This window comes from Labeo rohita, chromosome 15, assembly GCF_022985175.1.
Source record: "Labeo rohita strain BAU-BD-2019 chromosome 15, IGBB_LRoh.1.0, whole genome shotgun sequence".
Lineage (NCBI taxonomy): Eukaryota > Metazoa > Chordata > Actinopteri > Cypriniformes > Cyprinidae > Labeo > Labeo rohita.
The window spans coordinates 16,940,093-16,961,492 of record NC_066883.1 but is presented as its reverse complement, the minus strand read 5'-3'; the positions used below and the strand labels follow the sequence as shown (position 1 = coordinate 16,961,492).

The following is a 21,400-nucleotide window of genomic DNA, read 5'->3' as shown; positions in this document are numbered from 1 at the left end:
GTTTAGCAAACACAATTACCTAAGTTGTTACTTAGTACAACTTAACATTTCAAGTTGACTAAACTTATTTTAGTTGACGGAACTTAAAATTTTAAGGCAGCAGGGTAACAAATTATTTTAAGCTGCTGCTTTCTGTGCTCATCTCTCATTATCAAACGTTCCAGCAGCCTCGTTTCGCTTCTACGGCTCTTACAGTGACATTAATTAATCTTTAATAGCTACATTAGTTCATCCATGAACATGACTTCTATCCGAATCTATTACATTCTGTGGCTTTAAATAGATCTAAAGTTGACATTTTTCAGCACAACAGTTTTCAACATTAATAGTAATGTTTCTTGAGCACCAAATCAGCATATTAGAATGATTTATGTTCTTGAGGCATGCATAGTAAATGTATGTATGAAGATCAGACATGCTATATGTAATGTTTTAAAAAAAGTAGTTATTACTGCATATTAACACATCTTACTATGAACTGACTAAATCAGAGTATTAGATATGACAGCTATTATCTGCTATTATCTATTAGCTTTACTATTTAATGTCAAAAATGGGCAGTTTGTGATTGTAACTTCATCTAGCGTATCACTGAGTGTTTCTGGTTGAGATAAGCGTGAGGAACCGGGAGGCCACAGTGACAATAGCAGCACACTCACTATCAACCCTGATGGACTGACAGAGAGAATAGGCCCTTTAGTCACTTCAGCCGCTGATGAAAACATAATTCCTGCCTTCAGTCCCACACTGAGCTCCGACATTATTGAGCGATGACAGAGGCAGATCAAGCCATGAGGAGACGAGTGGGAAATCGTAAAAGCTGCTCATGTTTCTGGCTCCATAAAAAAGATTTGTTCAGCGCATTGAGATTGTGATGGATTTTCCCATGTTGTCCAGGACAGCTCTTTTTGTTTGAGACTTCTAATAATGGCTCATTGTTTTGCTGGTGGTGGAGGTCCGTGGTGCGGGCGGCCCTGTGGAGATGCCAGGCTGCCCATTCACTCACCAGCAGCAGGCCGAAACGCATGGAGCACAGCTCACCTGCATCAGGGGACTGAGGTGAGAGAGGGATCTCAACACTTTATGCTATTATCATATTGTCATGTTATTAAGGCAAAAATGTTGCTGTTATGTCAGTCGATTGAATTTTGATTTTTTTGAAATGGCAAAAATGTCTGTTGCTTGCTTTCCAGGTGTTGAAATGGAGTGGATATGTGTTCCTCTTGTGCTTTTCAGTGGGATTCATTTAGCTTTTACACAGTTTAATGGATTTAACTGTGATCCAAACTACCACAGCAGATTTCCTGGTAAGAAAAGCCAAATAAACAATAATACACTACAGTTTAAAAGTTAGTATTTCATTTGCTTTTTTTTTGTTTTTTGTTTTTTTGAAAGAACTTAATACTCTATTCAGCAAAGACACATTCAATTCTAAAGTGACAGTAAAGACATTTATAATGTCTATAAATTATGTTCTTTTCAAAAAGAAAGATGCATAAACTTAAAATTGTTGTAGTTTCCACAAAAATATTAAGCACTGATAATAAGGAATGTTCCTTTAGCACCAAATCAGCATATTAGAAGTATTTCTGATGGATCATGTGACACTAAAGACTGGAGTAATGGCTACTGGACAAATTACATAATTTATATATATATTAAATTGTAATCAGATTTAATATTTTTGATTACACTATTACTATTATTGCTGCTGTTATGTATTATTATTATCATTATTAATATGAATGTTTTTGATTGCAAACAGCCTTCATGAGCATAAGAGACTTCTTTCAAAAACATTAAAAATCCTACCATCCCCAAACATTTGAACAGTAGTGTAAATAAATCAATGTTAAATAATTAATAATATATTATTATTTATTATTATTTAAAAATGGTGATAAATGCTTATTTGTCTATGTAAATAACTATGTAATGTAATGAAAATATTATTATACATAGTCAGATCCAAAAGTTTGAGTCTGGACTAAAAATCTGAAATTTACAACTTAATTTAAACCTGGAAATAAGGGGAACTTTTAGGATTTTGAGAAATGTATAACAAATAAATCATATAAAGTTAATGTTCTTGCTTGTGGAGTTCATTAAGCTCGAGTGCTGCTGTCATTAAAGCAAAAGGGGGACAAACCAAATGCCTAAACATTTTGAAATTCAACCTAATGTTTTAGTTCAACTTCGCACTTATATTGTCACACTGAAAATATAATTTATAACAAAAATGTGTAAAAAAAATACTTAATTAAAGCATTTCCTGTATTTGATTTTTCGGACTTCACTGTATTTTATTGTATGCTCATGTTTAGTAAAAAAATGCTGTGCACATATGTGACCCTGGACCACAAAACCAGTCTTAAGTAGCATGGGTATATTTGTAGCAATAGCCAACAATACATTGTATGGGTCAAAATTATTTTTTTTTCTTTTATGCCAATAATCATTAGGATATTAACTAAAGATCATGTTCAATAAAGATATTTTGTAAATTTCCTACCGTAAATATATCAAAACTTAAATTTTGGTTAGTAATATGCATTGCTAAGAACTTGATTTAGACAACTTTAAAGGTGATTTTCTCAGTATTTATATATATATATATATATATTAGATTTGAGATTTTCAAATAGTTGTATCTCGGCCAAATATTGTCCTATCCTAACAAACCATACATCAATGGAAAGCTTATTCATTAAAAAATGATTTGTGGTTTGTGGTCCACGGTGACATATTATGAGGGTTTCATTTACTCGCATTGTTTCTTTTTCTTTTCATCAAGGTGAGAGAGATATCAGTGTATACTGTGGCGTTCAAACAATCACACTAAAGATTAACCTCTGTCCTGTGCTGTACTCTGGATACACTGATGCTGACCTGGCACTGAACAGTCGTCATGGAGATGCCCAATGCAGAGGATTCATAAACAACAACACTTTTCCCACGGCTATGCTCTTCAGTATTAGCCTGAGCACACTGGAGGCCTGTGGAAACATGCTGGAGGTGAGGGACACATTCACTTATACACAAGTATATGACATTCTTATAGTTTTTGGACATGTATTATGGGAATACTGTTGAGCATGAATATGGTAATCATTTAGTAACCACTAAACTCGCACCAGCTTAACTTTTTTCCAAAGCTATTTTGTTTGTGTTAAATTAATAGTCCACCCAAAAATTTACTGAAAATGTACTCCAAGGCCATTCAAGCTGTAGATGAATTTGCATTTTCATTGGAAGAGATGTGGAGAAATTTAGCATTACATCACTTGCTCACCAACGGATCCTCTGCAGTGAATGGGTGCCGTCAGAATGAGAGTCTTAACAGCTGATAAAAACATCACAGTAATCCACAAGTAATCCACACGATTCCAATCCATCAGTTAACATCTTGTAAAGTGAAACGCTGTGTGTTTAAAACAAACAAGTCCATCATTAAGACATTTTTAACTTTAAACCATTGCTTCTGGCTAAAATACCAATCCGTAATTGTAATAACGCTTCCTTCAGTGAAAAGGTCTATTTACTGTTGCTCTCTCACATTGAAACCTACACACATTTTTGTGTGGATTTTTGTAGTTTTTATCAGCTGTATGGACTCTCATTCTGACGGCACCCACTCACTACAGAAGATCCATTGGTGAGCAAGTGATGCAATGATTAATTTCCTTATATCTGTTTCATGAAGAAACAAACTCATCTACATCACCTGAGAATGAGTCAAATTTAAAGGGATCCCTGGGTATTAAGGCTTGTATGGCTTAATATAAAGTAAATGATGTCTCTTACTGAATTATTTAGTAGAAAACCCACAAACTAATGAAATCCACATCATTTTATACATATTTTGGACTATGGGGAGGCGCCATTATTTTGATGATGTCAAATGGTTGTACTTAGTGAGTTACCTGCCGCTACCTGTTGCTATTTTTATCGCAACACAACTCGGAAAATAAAATACTGATACAATGCCATATTGTGCGGCTTTTGGTTGTAATTTTCAGTTGAAGTCTTCACTGCTTTTTTAGCGTTAAGAAGAAGAAAAAACAATGAGAAGATGCCTGTGGACAAATAGTCAAAAAAAAGTCAGTCATACTTCATGTTAACATATTTCTGTCAATTATGACAAAAACAGAAGAAGAAAAAAACACAGTGTTAAAAGGGGTCATCGGATGCCCATTTTCCACAAGTTGATATGATTCTTTAGGGTCTTAAATTTGTCAGTTTTGAGGGGAAAAAAGCCAGAGGAGAAACGAGAGAATGACGAGTTGTTTTTCCTTATTAGAACTGTGAGATATAATCTCATAATTGCAAGAATAAAGTCAGAATTTTGAAATCTAAAATCAAATTTACCTTTTTTTATTCTTTTATTCCATGGCTCCATAGGCTGCCACTTGAAAACCGTCATTTTTGTCACCAGATAGGCTCCGCCCACAAAAAACATCATCCCTGTTTTGGATCTGTAAGATTACACTGTAAAAAATAAAAAACACAATTTGTTGAGTCAGCAACAAAAAATAATTTGTTACCCTGCTGCCTTAAAATTTTAAGTTCAGTCAACTAAAATAAGTTTAGTCAACTTGAAATGTTAAGTTGTACTAAGTAACAACTTAGATATTTGTGTTTGCTAAACTTAACAGATGGGTAAGTAACCCAGCTGCCTTAAAATTTTAAGTTGATTCAACTCAAATATCTAAGTTGTCACTTAGTATAATTTAACATTTCAAATTGAATAAAGTTTTTTTGAGTTGACTGAACTTAAAATTTTAAGGCAGCCAGGTTACAAATTATTTTAAGTTGACTCAACAAATTGTTTTTTACAGTGTAACAGTGCTTATCACTGGGTGACAAGCTCTTGTAATATGCGGAGAACATTTTGAAAATGACATCTTATCAATATACCCTGTTTTTAATTGTAACTATTTTGTACTGTATCCGTGTAATTCTCTAGCCATAAAGGCTATCTCTCCAGGGTTTTCTTCAACCGTGACGCTCGCACATCCCGAATGTTTACAAAGCTATAATTGGTCTATAGTAAATGAGAGAAGTGGGGTACAGTTACGTTCGAGCTGTTTTAAGGCATGAGAAAATTATTTTCAGAAAAAAAAAACATTTATATATGTCATTTTGATTATCAAAGATGAGTTTTAAGGGATTTATTTTTTGACTACAGGGGGGGCTTTGAGCAATACAAGTTTTTTAACAAATTTTCATTTTTGGGTGAACTTTTCCTATATTACGTAACATAACTGATGTGATTTTAAAAACTTCTTTGTTCTCTAATCAGGTTTCTACATCTCAAGGCTTTAATGCCTATGGGAACATCTCCATGGTACAGATGGGTAATATATCGGGCTACATTGACACCCCAGATCCTCCAACTGTTATCAGCTACCTGCCAGGTCTGGTGTATAAATTCAGTTGTAGTTATCCATTGGAGTACCTGCTCAACAACAGCCAGCTGGCAGCGTAAGTCTGTTTTCTGACGTAACGACCTACTTCTATGACTATTTTTGTCAAAGAACTGTGCTGCATTTATCAGAATAATCAATGCTTTGCAAATGGTCTGCTGTGAAAACAGCCATAATTCTTTTAATCTCAACCTCCTTCACCAGCTCATCTGCTGCAATATCAGTAAAAGACAACAACGGCACTTTCCTGAGCACTCTCAGTTTGGTGCTTTACAATGTGAGTGATCTCTGTATTTCAGAAAATAAAATGCATTTGTAGTATAGATGCTTTTCTGTACCACTTTTTATTACATGCTGTCGTTGTTGTTATTACAAACATTTTAAAAAGATACACGTGTACATTTTCTAAAATTAAAAAATTGAATGTCTAAAATTTCTTAAAATTAAAATACAAGTTAATTTAATATTCATATTTTACAGGACTCAACCTTTAGTCAGCTGATCTCTATACCAATGTCTGGCCTTTCTTTGAAGACTCGTGTGTTTGCTGCAGTTAAAGCTACAAATCTGGACAGGAGGTATATCGTACAGAGAAATTACTCCGTTTTTGAGCCCCTGTTAACTAAGTTTTTTTTTTTTCTTTTGAGATTAAAGATTCAATTCCCATTAATAGCAGAAATGACTGTGTTTTCCCCACAGGTGGAACGTTCTGATGGATCACTGTTACGCCACCCCCTCTGGGAACCCTAATGATGGGATACGCTATGACCTTTTCTTTGGGTAATTTAGTATTTTCTGAAATTATGTGCGCATTAACTTGAGTCCTCATTACCTGCTCAACTATACAATGCACAAAGGCCTTCAAAGGCACAAAGGAAATCATTTGTGTGTGTGTGCACAGTTGGGATTGTGTTTGGGTATGACTGAAGACAATCAGTTTATCTCTAGATTTCAGCAGATTTAAAGTTTTAAGAGGTTTTATTTTTGTGTGGGTTTAAATAGGTGCTACAAGGATCCACAGACAACTGTATTTGAGAACGGAAAAAGTCAAATGGGCCGCTTTGCGTTTGAAGTTTTTCGTTTTGTGAAACATAAGAACCAGAAAATGTCCACCGTGTTTCTGCATTGTATTACAAAGCTGTGTCGAGCGGATGACTGTGCGATACTAATGCCGGTAAACAGTTAATATTTTATGGTTAATAATGTGTTTTCCGTGTAGTAGATGAACGAGAGCGCTGACTGTAGTATCTCTCATGGCAGATCTGTGGAAAACGCAGGAGGAGAGACACTGTGGATAAACATGTCGTGTCAGGTTCATCCTCAGGGGACGCCGTCATAACCGCAGGGCCCATAATCACTAGGAGCGGTGAGAGCTTTGTGGTCTGTTTAATATGCTGAAAAAAGACAAATTTTCTTTTACAGGTTTTTGTACACAGTTTTTGCTGTTCAGTAAATTGAATTATTAACAGTATAAAAGCAAAATCTACTTAATTTTATGACACTGTGTTGAACAAAATTAATGAGTAAAGTTTAAACCTTTCAGTTTGTATGCAATAACTTCTATTTACAAATGCGATGTGACAACCCTAAGAATAATATTTATAGTATTTAATATATTTACAATATATAAAACTATAACATTCAAATAAACTATTTGAAACGTCTCAAGTAGCATTGTACAAATGGTCAAAATTATAGATTTTTCTTTTATGCCAAAAATCATTTGGATTTTGAGTAAAGATCATGTTCCATGAAGATATTTTGTAAATTTTCTACCATAAATATATCAAAACCTAATTTTTGATTAGTATTAAACCATACCATCAATAGAAAGCTTATTTATTCAGCTTTCAGATTATGTATACAGTTGACAATTTTCTTTCAATTTCAATTTTAACAGTTTAATGCCATATAATGTAATGTTTTAATTTCTGTGAGACAACATCTCTTTATAATATGTTTTTAATATTTATGTTTTGAAACAAGAGATGCAATCAATCTCACAAACCTCAATATTTGGTACACAAAGCATGATAATGGTAACAATCAATGCATCATTTTTCTAAACATGAAAACACAATCAATCACAAGCAAATGGTAAAACCAGGCAAACTTATTAATTAATATTTATGCCCCAGTGCATGTTGGGAACACCAGCATTGTAATGTTAAGTAGATTTTACATATTTGTTATAATATGAAATTGACTTTTATTTTGATCTTTTGTATGAATGTAAATTTTGCTTAACATTTTCAATGCCATTAAGACTTGTATGGCTTAACATAACTTAAATGATGTTCCTTACTAAAATAAGTAGTAGAAAACCCATAAAAGATTTACATTATTTAAACAACCCACATTGTTTTATACATAATTTGGACTATGGGGGTGCCATTATTTTGATGATGTCAAATGGTTGCACTTGGTGAGCTACCTGTTGCTATTTTTACCGCAACACAACTCGGAAAATAAAATACTGATACGATGACCACAGCTACTGAAAGAGCTTACAGGTGGTGATAAATATAAGCATAGTCTTAAACCAAATGCAGTACCATCGATTTTTTTTCCCCCACAATGAGTCTAAATGCTCAGATATTAAGTGAAACTCAAGCTGAGAAACTCCTGCAGTGGTTGTGCTGTCATGACAAACGTTGGCATGTTTACATCCTGCCTGGATGGCATCTAGCGTTTTTTGTCTCTGCCGTTTGTAAACTTTCGGTAGCTGTGGTCGATAGCTTTCAGTAGCTATTGTTGCTCATCACTGCCCTGCCTTTCTGAAATGATTTTTTAAAAAGCTCATCGTTCTGAAAAGCGCGGTGTGCTCTAATTTTCCGAATACCTCAAGTGTGTGACGGAAATGTTACCATATTGTGATGCCGTGTCCCAGCTCGTCATGACAAAAACAATAAAACCCATTATAAATGAGCCATTTGTTGAATCCAGTGAGGACATAATTACTAATTATAATGACTCATACTGTCTTTTTACAGGTTGTGTCGTGTAAACATAACACTGTGTCTGCATTTGTGATCGTATAAACAACAAACAACAAGCCTTATTCTACACCGCTCAAAACTACTGAATAGCAAATTCTTCAAATATGAAAATGTACTTACAGGCTGTGAGTCAGAAGCACCAGACTGTCCTTGCAATGTTGGAACTGCACCACTTTATAGTGTGCACAGCCAGCATTGTAGACTACTCTCCCAGGTTCAGGAAACAGTCCTCTATTAAATGGGCTGCACACACTTGAATATTTGCATTGTACTGTTCAGGAACAGTGTTTAAATATAACTTAAGCACTTATTTCTAGTACTCATTTATGAACATCAAACGAAGTACGTTCGCTTTCGCAACGCAACACATAGTGTCTCCACAACATGGCAGAGGCTCTAACAATACTACAGCATAGTATACAGTTGAGCGGTGTCATGCAAATCTTCCCACACAGTGATGTAGATTTTTTGGGGCCGTGTTTAAATGAGCTGTTTTGCTGAGTTGCCGGCGTGGCTGAGTCTTAACTTTTATAAAGAATATCTCTTTGGGTTTGAGACTTTAATCTTTGCAACTTTACAGATCTTATATATGCACAAACAGCTTGTAACACTCCAAAGACAAAGGAAAACATGAAATTGCATCATATGACACCTTTAGGCCAGTCTTTACACCCAGTGTTCCCTGTAATGCTTGAGATGTAATTGATGTAGTTAAATGTAGAGAGTATTCAATCATAAAAACATTTGTACTCTATTTACCACAAAATGTGCAATCTTTCTTGTTTTCTGCAGATGAATCGCCAACCAACAACTCCCAACTTGGTAAGATTTTTCTTAAGAGGCCAAAAAAGATTACTTAACCTGCTAAATGTTTTTCATTAATATACCCCCTAACCACCTCCCCACCCTGCTGTGTCCTTTCTGTGAGCCATCAGCTCCGTTTTCATAGTGAAACAATGGACACCAGTGTCAAATTCTGCAAATGACAACTGTGGTACCCATTTACAGAACTTTCTTGTCTAATTCTATTTTGTCCCACTCAACCCCATTCACCCCAACAAATCTCTTCTTACCCCCATTCATCCCTGCTCACCCCTCTCTGTGCCCCTGCAGTGAGCGGACCCTCCCAGCATCTGAATGCCGTAACCAGTGCTTTGATATCGGGTGTGGTTGTGTTGGGTGTGACAACCCTGGGCCTCTTCATCCTCTCCCTCAGGCTGCTCAGGAAGCCCAGCCCTTCTAGTCTGACAGGGGTCTGGAACCCCAGCTTCAGATGACCATGACGTCCAAATCCAGAGTGCACTGAAATACGTCAGACAATATTTGGTCACTGCTCTAGCATGTCACAAAATTACCATTGGGCAGCTTTGTCAGACATGCTTTTCCATTTGAACTTGCAGACATTTAATTAGGGGTGGGCGATATATCCAAAATCTTACATCACGATATGAGTAATTTTATTTCTTGATAAAATAATATATCACAGTATAGTTTATTTTTGCTTCAAAGTTACAAAAAGTTACAAACTTCTAGTCAATTTTTTTTAACTTTTTTTTTTGTTGTTGTTTTATTAACATGAATGACAGACAGTGGGATTATTAGACTGCTGTCACTTTAAGAGCTGCCCGGATCTAATATACTGTTATGTGTTTTTTTTTTCTCAGCTGTTTAGTTTCACTTAAGACCTAAATTACTGTGTTAATGAGGACACTTGCAAAGACAAGCATTTTGACACATGCAAGTGCGTGTATTTTATCGTTCTAGGAATATAAAGCGGCAAAAATAACTCCTGCGCTCTATCAGCATCATCTTCATGTTCACGCACTCAGAAACAGTCTTTCAGACAACACGCACATATAGCAAAATTAGTTCTTTTTTTGCTGCTTTTGCTGCTGATTGCGTTTCAACGGCTTAAAACACTTGTTTTTAAACTGCAATGCTTAAAAAACACATGCAAACGATACGCTTTCGTGACCGCGTAGCACCACGATAGAGACGATTGTCCAAAATCTCTACCGGCTGACAAATTTCTACCGGTTAATCATGTCTACTGGTATATCGCACATCCTTAAAAGAGAACTTCACTTCCAGAATGACAATTCACCAAAAAATTATTACACCCCCTTGTCAGATGTTCATGTCTTTCTTTTTTCAGTCATAAAGAAATTATGTTATTTTAAGGAAAACATTTCAGCGTTTTTCTTCATATAATGGACTGGTATGGTGCCCTAATTTTGAACTTCCAAAATGCAGTTAAAATGTGGGTTCAAATGATCCCAGCCAAGAAAGAAGGGTCTTATCTAGTGAAATGATACAATGAATACAATTTATATACTTTTTAATGCCAACGCTCATCTTGTCTTACTCTGCTTGGACTGTTTTTGTTCCGGTTCATGACAGTTTGGGTATGTCGAAAAACTCCCATCTCATGTTCTCTCTGTTTAAATTGTATTTTTTAATGAAAATCACACATCGTTTCGCTAGATAAGACTCTTCTTTCTCAGCTGGGATCGTTTACAACCGCATTTGGGATCGCTTGAAGCCGCATTTAAACTGCTTTTTGGAAGTTCAAAATTGGGGCACCGTACCAGTCTATTATATGGAGAAAAATGCAGAAATGTTTTCCTCAAAAACTTAATTTCTTTACAACAGAAGAAAGAAAGACATGAACATCTTGGATGACAAGGGGATGAGTACATTATATGTGAATCTTTGTTTTGGAAGTGGACTTCTCCTTTAAATCTAGTCCCTTTTAAAATACCTCAGTTTGTTACTATCTGTTTCAGGGTCTGTGATCCTTTATGTCTTGAAGTGCAAAGCACAAAACAAATGTAGATGTTCACATATGGATTGTAGATTATTTGCTTTATGAATTCTTGTTGATCTTTTAAACTGTGAGTATGCAATGTATATGTGCAATGAGTAGAATAAGAATCGATAAAAAAAGGACTAAATGAGGTTATCCTAAATACTAGTTGACAGCAACAGATTAGAGTAAATACCACAACAAATGCCCAGTTATGAAAGTTTAGTACATTTTTGGTTTATTTTTACAAACAGAGGGTTAAATCGCAATGATCTTCAATGCTAAACAACATGCTGCACACACTGTTATCCTGGACAAATTTGTTTTTGTAGTTTAAAATATACATTTTTAGATTATACATTTATAGTGTTATTAAATTGATGTGCCATTATGACTTTTTTATTATTAAAACTGTAAATAAGTACAACCTGATGTTTTTCCCAAATAGATTTTGTCAGCTGCACACACTTTTAATGTTTTGTTATAAAAATTATTCAAATTGATGTCTCATTTCACTACTTGTTGCTCATTTTTCTGCATTTGTATCAGTTTTATAGATAATTTGCAACATATTCCATACCTGAAATCACACAATCTTTTTTTATTCAGCCACAAGAAATGACACTGAAAACACAACACAGACACAAACCACCAATTTAATTCTCACAGTGCCACTGTAGATCTCCACAATCTGCATTCTGTCTACATAATCCCAGATTACTGCAGGGCCTTCAGCGAGTCAAAAGATAGAAAAATCTGATGCAATGATTATTTATCTCCCTCTCATTCCTTATGTTGGCTGAGGTCTTTGCTTTCATGTGTGTGTAAAGTCCACAGCATTGTTTTGCTAAGATGAATACGTCATGGCCATGGTCTGTAACATTTTCCATGGTTTTGTGTCCTTGACAATAGAAGAAGGACAACACCCAATACACTGATTTGACCCTAATTAGAAAAAGTGTTGTCCTTCCCAGGTAGCTCAGCTGACAGGTTCATATTACAATTCCATTGGTATTTTCTACAAATTTGTACCTCATTTTCACATTAAACGTAACACCCCCAGGTTACCAGTCACAGATTTCACCTCATTAGCTGTTGATAACAAGCAAAGGTAGAATCCAAAGCTCTAGCATTTTCATGGAAACTCTACTATTCAAAAAGCTTTAGAATGACTAAATTGTTGTTCATTCGTAGGTGTACTCTCAAAGGGATAATTCAACCAAAAATGAACAATTTGCCATAATTTACTCACCCTCACGTTGCTCCAAACCTGAATGACTCACATGTAATGAAAGTCAGTAGAGTCCAATGTTGTTTTGGATGCCACTGCATTTCAAAATATATTTTTTGTGTTCCACAATTAATCTCTTCAACAATCACTATCACAACCACAAACATACAGTGTATAAACCATCACCATATTTGTGATTTCATGCAGTGACCATCAAGATTTTAAAGGAGTAGTTCACTTCCAGAACAAAAATGTACATATAATGTTCTCAACTCCTTGTCATCCAAGATGTTCATGTCTTTCTTCAATTGTTTTTGAGGAACGCATTTCACGATATTTCTCCAAATAGTGGACCTCTATGGTGCTTGTGAATTTGAACTTCCAAAATGCATTTTAAATGCAGCTTCAAAGGGCTCGAAAAAACAAAAGCTGAGGAATAATGGTCTTATCTAGCTAAACGATCGATCATTGTCTAAAAATTTAAAATGTATACACTTAACCTAACCTCAAATGCTCGTCTTGTCTAGCTCTGCGATGCGCATGTGTTCTCTGTGTAATCCGGGTCAATACAGTTATGTCGAAAAACTCCCATCTAATTTTCTCCTCCAACCTCAAAAAACATAATTTCTTTACAGTTGAAGACAGAAAGACATAAACATCTTGGATGACAACGAGTGAGTACATTATTTGTAATTTTTTGGTCCCGGAAGTGAGCTACTCCTTTAAGCTAACAAATCTCCTAAAAGGCTTCCAAGGTCAGAGGTCAGACTGACAGACTTTAATGTCCAAAGAGAAGCCAGGACATCCCACATATTGTGTACGTCTACAAAAGAGTTTGTACTTGGTTTATTAAATTACATGTTAATATGTTTCAGGGTGTACAAGATGACAAAGACAGTGGTCATTGTTTATGGTCTAACTTTAAAGGTGATGTGTAAGGTTTCAAGGTTTGCCTCAAGGTACTGGCACCTTATCCACAAAAGTGAATTGTTCGTGAGAGCTCAAGCAACCATACCGAATAGCAAATGACCTTGTTTTGGCCCAATACTGCGGAAGTAATCAAACAAACTCATCCTACACGCTCATACATATATAAATAACAGTCTGAAGCCTGTCAGAGTTAATCCAGCAGTGACTTTGAGAAGATAAAGGATCTTTTACAGCAAGGATACCTTCAGGAGCTCTTCGAGATTTTCTCTGGAAAGCTGAGAATCATCTAACCGTCATTTTTGGACATTGATGAAGAGCAGATAGCTGACATGGTACTACTCAGCCTTTTGATTTTGGGTGCGCTGGTTAAAGGCCACCTGGCTCTTACTGCTAGTGAGTGTGGGTCTTACTACAGGCTTCCAGGTAGGCCTATTGTCCTTCAAGGTTTTGTCTAAAATAATTATTGCACTGAAAAAATGTTATAAGAAAGACATGTTTTTGTCTTACAGCCTACACAGACATCTCAGTGTACTGCGGGACCGAGTCTATAAAATTGGCCATCCAGGTTTGCCCGGTCATTTACACCGGATATAACGAGAGTTTGTTGATTTTGAATAAAATCGCAAATGATCCGTTGTGTCGGGGAACGCTGGATGCGACTGCCAATCCTCCAGTCGTGCGTTTCAGCTTCCCGCTACGACAATTAGACGCCTGTGGCAGCATCTTCCGTGTGAGTATTACACTAATTTACAGTTATTAAGTATTCTCTGATGTGAATTTGCCCCACTAACGAGGTAGTCTTGATTTGTAGACCACCAGCGCTCCCGGGACCGGCATCTTCTCGGACTTCTCCAACATCCAGACGGTGAACATCAGTGGGGTGGTCAGATCTTTCGACCCCACAATAGGAACAGTGACCTACAACGCCGAGCTGAGTTACTTTTACTCCTGTGCATATCCGCTCGAGTACCTGATCAACAATACACAAGTTGATGTGTAAGCTCTTTTAACTCTCTTAATAGATTCATTTTTAATACAAAAACCCTAAACCAGACTAAACTGGTCTTAGCTAGTCTCCCAGTCTAGTCAGCGTTTTAGTGAACTTTTGGACTGGCTCATATTCTGGCTTTTTAATCAACGAGCATGCATTAGAAACTGTTATAAAATATTTCTATTTCAAAGAAATGCTTTTTTATTGAACTTTCTAGTCATTAAAGAATCCTGAATGAAAAATGTATCAGTTTCCACTAAAATATTAAACTGTTTTCATTGATAATAATAATAAACGTTTCTTGAGCACCAAATCAGTGTGTTAGAATGATTTCTGACGGACTTGTGTGACTGGAGTTATGATGCTGAAAATTTAGCTTTACCCTCAAAGGAAGAAATTATATTTTAAAATATATTAAATTAGAAAGTGATCATTTTAAATGGCAGTTAAATGCAGCTTTGGTGAGCATAGGAGACTTGATGTACAGTATCAAAAATGCAGCCTGTTGACATTCTGAACTTAAGAGTGAGTATTTTCATGGGCTCTAACTATGTATCACTTGTAATCTCTAAACTTTACCTCCCTCTTCAGGTCGTCCTCCTCCATTGCAGTGATTGACAACAATGGTAGCTTCATCAGCACTTTAAGCATGCAGCTCTTCAAAGTAAATACGCAATGAGGGAAAAAGTTTCCCAGTTTCCAAAATCTGTAGGCTATGTATTTCATATTGCGTCTGTAACTTTATTGTGTCTCTAGGATGTAAACTACACAACTCCACTCGTTATCCCAGCTATTGGTGTTGAACTCAGAACCAGAATCTACGTGCAAGTCATTGCAGCAAACTTGACTTCACAGTGAGTAGCGTTTGATGATGTTTCTTTTAAGATATGCCTCCATTAGTTAATGTAGAAACTGGCTGATTCTGTCCTCCTCCTTCACAGGTATCATGTTCTGCTGGATCGATGCTATGCCTCTATCTCTGCCTTACCCACCAATTCAACCTTTTTCAACCTCTTTGTCCCGTAAGTCTAAAAAAAAGTCAATTTTTGAATTTTGAGAGAATGTTAAAAATAACATTTATAATATAATTTATTTTATATTTTACTTATTTCTATTTTTATATTAAATTAATAGTTAATATAATCAATATAACTTTTAAAAAGTGTGAATATATCAGAATAACAAATGTTGTTTTTGAGTCTATACGAGATTCACAAAGCCATGGAAGATCAATTGGTTGTCTAATTTATTTTATATTTACTATATTTATAATATGTATTATAACTAAATAATGTTATAAAAAAGACATTATTTTAAAGAATATTTCATCAGTTAAAATTGTTTTAGTCTCTATAAAATTATTTTAAAAACTTGCGAGCAAAGCCATGGAAATTCAGATATTCTATATTCAAACTAAATAATATTTAAACAATTAAGTTAAATTAAAATGTAAAAAATAATTAATTTAAATAACATTTCTTATATTCAAAATTTTTGTTTTAGAGTCTCTCCGGAATTATTTTATAAGCTTAACAAAGCCATGGAAATTCATTGGTCATCTAATTAATTTTTTTATATACTATACTTAAATAATAAATATTCTAAATAAATAATAATAAAAAAAAAATTATTTAAAAGAATAATTGATCAATTAAAATTGTTTTAGTTTCCATAAAATTATTTTAAATGCTCACAAGCAAAGCCATGGAAGTTCTTATATTCTATATTCATACTAAATCATATAATAAAAAATACGATTAAATTAAAATGTAAAAAATAATGAATTTAAATAATATTTCATCAATTAGAAATAGTTGTTTTAGAGTCTCTACAGAATTATTTTATGAACTCAACAAAGCCACAAAGCCATGGAAATTCATTGGTCAAAATAAATAATATTACAAAAAAATAAATTATTTAAAAGAATATTTCATCAATTAAAATTGTTTTGTCTCTATAAACTTATTTTAAATATACTCATGGGCAAAGCCATGGAAATTCATATATCCTATATGTATACTAAATAATATAATAAAAAATAAATTAAATTAAAATGTCAAAAATAATTCATTTAAATAATATAATTTATTGGTTGTCTATTTTATTTTATATATTCTGTATTCATAATAACATAACTAAAAATTTAATTAAATTTAAATGTAAAAAAGTAATTATTTATATAATATTTTATCAATTAGAATTTGTTGTTTTAGAATCTCTACAAAATTATTCTTTAAACTCAACAAAGCAATGGAAATTCATTGGTTGTCTAATTTATTTTATATATTATATATGTTCTATAGTCATACTCAATAATATAAATAAAAATAAAGTAAAATGTAAAAAAAATAAATAAATAATATTTCATCAGAAATTGTTGTTTTAGAATCTCTACTTATTTTATTATTTTATAAACTCAACAAATCCACAAAGCCATGGAAATTCATTGGTCATGTGTGAAATTCTCCTCCTCTCCTTTTCTTAAAGGTGCTCACAGGATCAGTTTACCACCATGTTGGAGAATGGAAACAGTCAGAAGGCTCGCTTCAGCTTCCCGGCCTTCCGCTTTGTCGAGCAGCAGAATCAGACCATTTCCACCTACTACCTCCACTGCATCACCAGGCTTTGTGAAACCAGCACCTGCGCCCAGTTCAAGGTACCACACGCTCTTTAAACTGGCCTATAAGAATTGAGGTCGTAACTGAATGAACAGATAAATATGTCCTGCTTTATTATTTAACCCTCCTCCATTTTCACTGACCAGCAATGCAACAGGAGGAGGAGAAGGGAAATCCAGACAACGACAATTAAAGATGGCGTCTCAGACACAACCCTCATCACCTCAGGACCTATCAAGACCGCATCAGAAACCCGTATGGCTCTCTTCTACCTCACTATCCTTAAATAATATATGGAAAAAAGCATTTTATATAGTGCAAGGATTTTCAAGGCTCCTAGCTAAATAATAATAACTGCAAACTGTTCTTTCTTTCAGCTCTTGCCACTAAGGATCAAGGTAAGCCTCCCTAATCAACGTGATTAACTTACAGAAGAATGCTAGAAAATTTGGTAATAACACGCCATCTCCTTTATTCCTGTACAGCTGTGAGCAGTGCACAGAAGGACAGCGGTAACGGGGCGTCTGTAGGACTGGGCATCGCTCTTGCCGTCCTCGTCATTGTGGGCACCGTCGCTGCCCTCATGGCCGTGTCGTTTTACCGCAAACTCAGGATGCTGCGTTAACTTCCCGCGATCCCAGAGCTCTTTTCGCGTAGGACCAATACAACAGCACTGGTGGAGGTGGGAACTGGGGATCCATATTATTAATATCTGACTTTTTAAATTAAAAAGCTTTGTCGGCATAGCAGACAACACGATTGTCATTTGAAATGCAAATACTGCAACCAAAAAAAGACAAGTTTATTATATAATAACTTATATACTAAAGACAGAATTGTTTAAATGACATTTCATTTTAAAGCAAACATGTACAGAGATGCATTTGGTGTGAGAAAGAGGATCATACGCATTGAGAAGATATTTGTACGGATAAAGCATTTTATACATTTAAAACTGCGATTTATCGTAATGTATCTCAAGATTCAAGGCTTTAGGATTGACAGCTTTAAAAGAGCAGATGAAAGACATCATTTCATAAAGTTATTACAACAGCTGCATGAAGAGCCTTGCTTTGATTTAACAAACTTGTTTCTTATGTGGAAGGAAAGATTGGTTTTTGGAAAAGGGAATTATAAGCATGCTTATTTCAGGTACTTCCGCATATGTGATATGTTACAAATTCAGACAGTTGTCTTGTGAAACATGTTTGTTTTTATTTGTTGAGTTTGTACTTTTATTGCATGCAATGTCATTAATAAAGGCTTGTAGGATTGTGAGAACAGTCTCATTTCCTCTCCTGTTAAAACGCAGCACCACTAGGGGGAGCCTCACCATTGTTTGGAAAAACTCAGAAACCCTTTACATGCAGAATAATGTTTTAGTCAATTGCAAAAATGGTGTTTCTTTAAGTTAACTTTACAAAACACTGTTTTAGTTGATGTTTTTATAGTTTTACTGCTGACCCACTCTAAAGAGTCAAAACAAAAGTGCAGTCTCAAAAATGCATTATCCTTCACGTAAATATAGGGCCTACATACTCAAAATATTTTTGTTTCTGTGTGGTTTAAATATATATTTGTATTCGTATTATCTTTGTTTTAGATATATATTTTGCAACGACGAATAAAAATAATATGGTAAGAAGTACCAGTACAGCGAAAATAACTGGAAGCGGATTACACTGGAAGCCTCGCACATTAAAAGTTTTTTTATACCTGTAAATAGAGTAAATAGGTAATGTAAGTAAATAGAGATGAATACAACTCAGAACTATTGTTATCAACAACAACAATATAACGAGTAAACAACGAAACATGAATATAAGAAACAATGATCCAGAGGTAACATACACTACCAAAAGTTTTTGAACAGTAAGATTTTTAATGTTTTTTTAAAAAGTCACCAAGTCTGTATTTATTTCTTCCAAAGTACAACAAAAACAGTAAAATTTTGAAATATTTTTACTATTTAAAATAACTGTTTTCTATTTGAAAATATATTAAAATGTAATTAATACTGTGATTTCAAACTTGAAATTTTAGCGTCATTACTCCAGTCACATGATCCTTCAGAAATCATTTAAATATTCTGATTTGCTGCTCAAATTATTCTTATTATTATTATTATGCTGAAAACAGCTAAGTAGAATTTTTCAGGTTTCTTTGATGAATAGAAAGTTAAGAAGAACAGCATTTATCTGAAATAGAAATATTTTGTAACATTATAAATGTCTTTATCATCACTTTTGATCAATTTAAAGCACCCCTGCTAAATACCAATGTATTAATCTTTATAATTTCTCTCCCAGGTATTCCAAGATTTTAAATGGTATAGTGTAAAATGTCACAAGTTTTTTTTTTATTTCAGATAAATGCTGATCTTTGGATCTGTCTGTTCATCAAGTATCCTGAAAAAAATATATACTGAACTGTTTTAAATATTGATAATAACAATAATAAAAATGTTTCTTGAACAGCAAATCAGCATATTAGAATGATTTCTGAAGGGTCATGTGACACTGAAGACTGGAGTAATGATGCTGAAAATTCACCTTTGATCACAGGAATAAGTTTTTTAAATATATTAAAACAGAAAGCAGTTATTTTAAGTAGTAAAAATGATTCACAATATTACTGCTTTTGCTCTATTTTGGATTAAATAAATGCAGGCTTGGCGAGCAGGAAGAGAATTCTTAAAAAAAAAAAAAAAAAAAATAAAAAAAACCTTTGACTGGTAATGTACAACTCACAAAAAAATTAAATTTGAATGAAATAAAAATTTATTTAATTTAATTTCCAGTCCTCACTATATTACCTCCCTTTTCGTCTGCTTACAAGTTTTTAAAAAATAAGCTGCAGTGTAGAAATGCACAAACAATGCTCTATTCAAAGCTACAAACTGTTAGTATATTGTATTTTATTATAAAAATATATTTTACAATCATAATATAAAATCTTAAATGTCTCCACCTTATTCTTCAAAGCAGAAGTAAGCCTATGGGCGAGACATCTGGTTCATTAGCCGCTAATTAAAATAACGAGAAGAATAACAACATGCAGTTAATATTAAAACTGTTCGCACTACAAAGCAGTGTGTTCATAATTAAGACAATACATTAAAATAATATGGTAAGACCAAGGGGCAACCTCCCGGTCTCCCTCTTGAAGCCAACACGGAAGTGACTAAAACTGCAATTCATCGACTGGCTGCAAAAAGAAGTCAATCCCATAGACTCCCCCTGTTAAAATGCCCAACTTTATAGCAGAAAAAAATATGTTTACAGGCTGGTACAAAAAGCGGTTTTGGTCTATATAGCTAATTTTGCCCTTCATGTCAACTGTGAGGGGGGTGACTTTTTATAACATATCCATTTAAATTATATTAAGCCCTGAAGTTCTGCATAATTTAGGGCGTGGCCACTTGAGTGACAGGCGGGTTGCCCCTGCTGTCAGCACCATCACGCTAGGTGGGCGTGGTTTCAGCAACCAGCTCCACCCACGTTCCGCCTCTTTGTGACGTGCAGTGACGCGATTCCAAGATGGCAACGCCCGACTCCCGTGCACTAAGAGCATCACCTACGGGTGATGTCACAGGCACTACGTCCATATTTTTTACAGTCTATGGGTAAGACACACCAATTTGCAATATCAAGCAGCAAAATGAGCTGTTTTGTACAGCTGAAAATAGATGGACACGGATGAGACCGGAAGCCAAACCCATAAAATTTACAAATGGCCAGGCCCGCTCCTACATAAAAAAATAATGTGGATCATGTAGAAGTAGGCTATCAACTTTATTGTTGCTGTAAGAGCGTAACTGGAAAATGTTGTTTGGCAATTTCCTTTTCAGATTATTGTGTTATTGTTTGATTATTGATGCCTGTGTAAGCATAGCTCTCATTTCAGATAAAAAAAGGACATTAGTCATATTCTCATAACTGGAGGTGCTTTCATATGTACCAGTACACAAACAGTACCAACACTCTGGGTAAACAGGTAAATTAGCCTAATGTTTGTTCATACAACATATCCCCTCAAATTAATTCTGTAAGAAGCGTTTTGTACGATAAGATGTATTAGAGTGATATTAAGGATGCCTTGCTGTAATGTCAGAGCCACTGCAAATTAAAAATTTACATGGTGCTAAGTAGGTCATGATAAATGCATAGTAAAATGACTTTCATTATATGGTGATGAGGATAGTTAATGCATGAGAATAAAATATGGCATGGGACAATGGGATATGAGAAGTAAATATGCTAGTCCTCCACTGGGTAAATCTCTAATTGTGTGTGAGTGGGGTTGTCATCAGGAGCATTACCTGAGAAATGGGAACGTCTGCTGAGATGACACTGGGCGGAGGATCTTCAGAGGATGCGGGCGTGACCTTATTAGTTAG

The 21,400-nt window shown here is 34.6% G+C and overlaps 2 protein-coding genes across 2 annotated transcripts; both read left to right on the top strand.

The window, feature by feature from the left end:
* Positions 1-1,201: 1,201 nt before the first annotated feature.
* On the top strand, positions 1,202-9,702 carry zpld1b (zona pellucida-like domain containing 1b). The gene is made up of 10 exons (XM_051129920.1): positions 1,202-1,307; positions 2,795-3,015; positions 5,303-5,484; positions 5,631-5,703; positions 5,907-6,004; positions 6,126-6,206; positions 6,429-6,600; positions 6,687-6,792; positions 9,218-9,247; positions 9,539-9,702. The coding sequence occupies exons 1-10, from the start codon at positions 1,202-1,204 to the stop codon at positions 9,700-9,702; spliced, it is 1,233 nt and encodes a 410-aa protein (XP_050985877.1).
* A 3,901-nt stretch (positions 9,703-13,603) lies between these two features.
* si:ch211-229d2.5 (zona pellucida-like domain-containing protein 1) lies at positions 13,604-18,244 on the top strand. The gene is made up of 10 exons (XM_051129892.1): positions 13,604-13,815; positions 13,902-14,122; positions 14,204-14,388; positions 14,975-15,047; positions 15,140-15,237; positions 15,325-15,405; positions 16,871-17,039; positions 17,148-17,256; positions 17,379-17,399; positions 17,487-18,244. Exons 1-10 carry the CDS (start codon positions 13,722-13,724, stop codon positions 17,624-17,626), a joined length of 1,191 nt encoding a protein of 396 aa, XP_050985849.1. The 5' UTR covers positions 13,604-13,721; the 3' UTR covers positions 17,627-18,244.
* The last annotated feature ends 3,156 nt before the right edge of the window (positions 18,245-21,400 follow it).

Excerpts from the sequence above, each read along its gene's own strand:
- zpld1b (XM_051129920.1), top strand. The coding sequence starts at position 1,202 with ATGGAGTGGATATGTGTTCCTCTTGTGCTTTTCAGTGGGATTCATTTA. Across the intron at positions 3,016-5,302 it reads CCTGTGGAAACATGCTGGAG|GTTTCTACATCTCAAGGCTT; the intron begins GTGAGGGACACA and ends TTCTCTAATCAG. Across the intron at positions 5,485-5,630 it reads AACAACAGCCAGCTGGCAGC|CTCATCTGCTGCAATATCAG; the intron begins GTAAGTCTGTTT and ends CTCCTTCACCAG.
- si:ch211-229d2.5 (XM_051129892.1), top strand. The coding sequence starts at position 13,722 with ATGGTACTACTCAGCCTTTTGATTTTGGGTGCGCTGGTTAAAGGCCAC. Across the intron at positions 17,040-17,147 it reads GCACCTGCGCCCAGTTCAAG|CAATGCAACAGGAGGAGGAG; the intron begins GTACCACACGCT and ends TTCACTGACCAG. Across the intron at positions 17,400-17,486 it reads TCTTGCCACTAAGGATCAAG|CTGTGAGCAGTGCACAGAAG; the intron begins GTAAGCCTCCCT and ends ATTCCTGTACAG.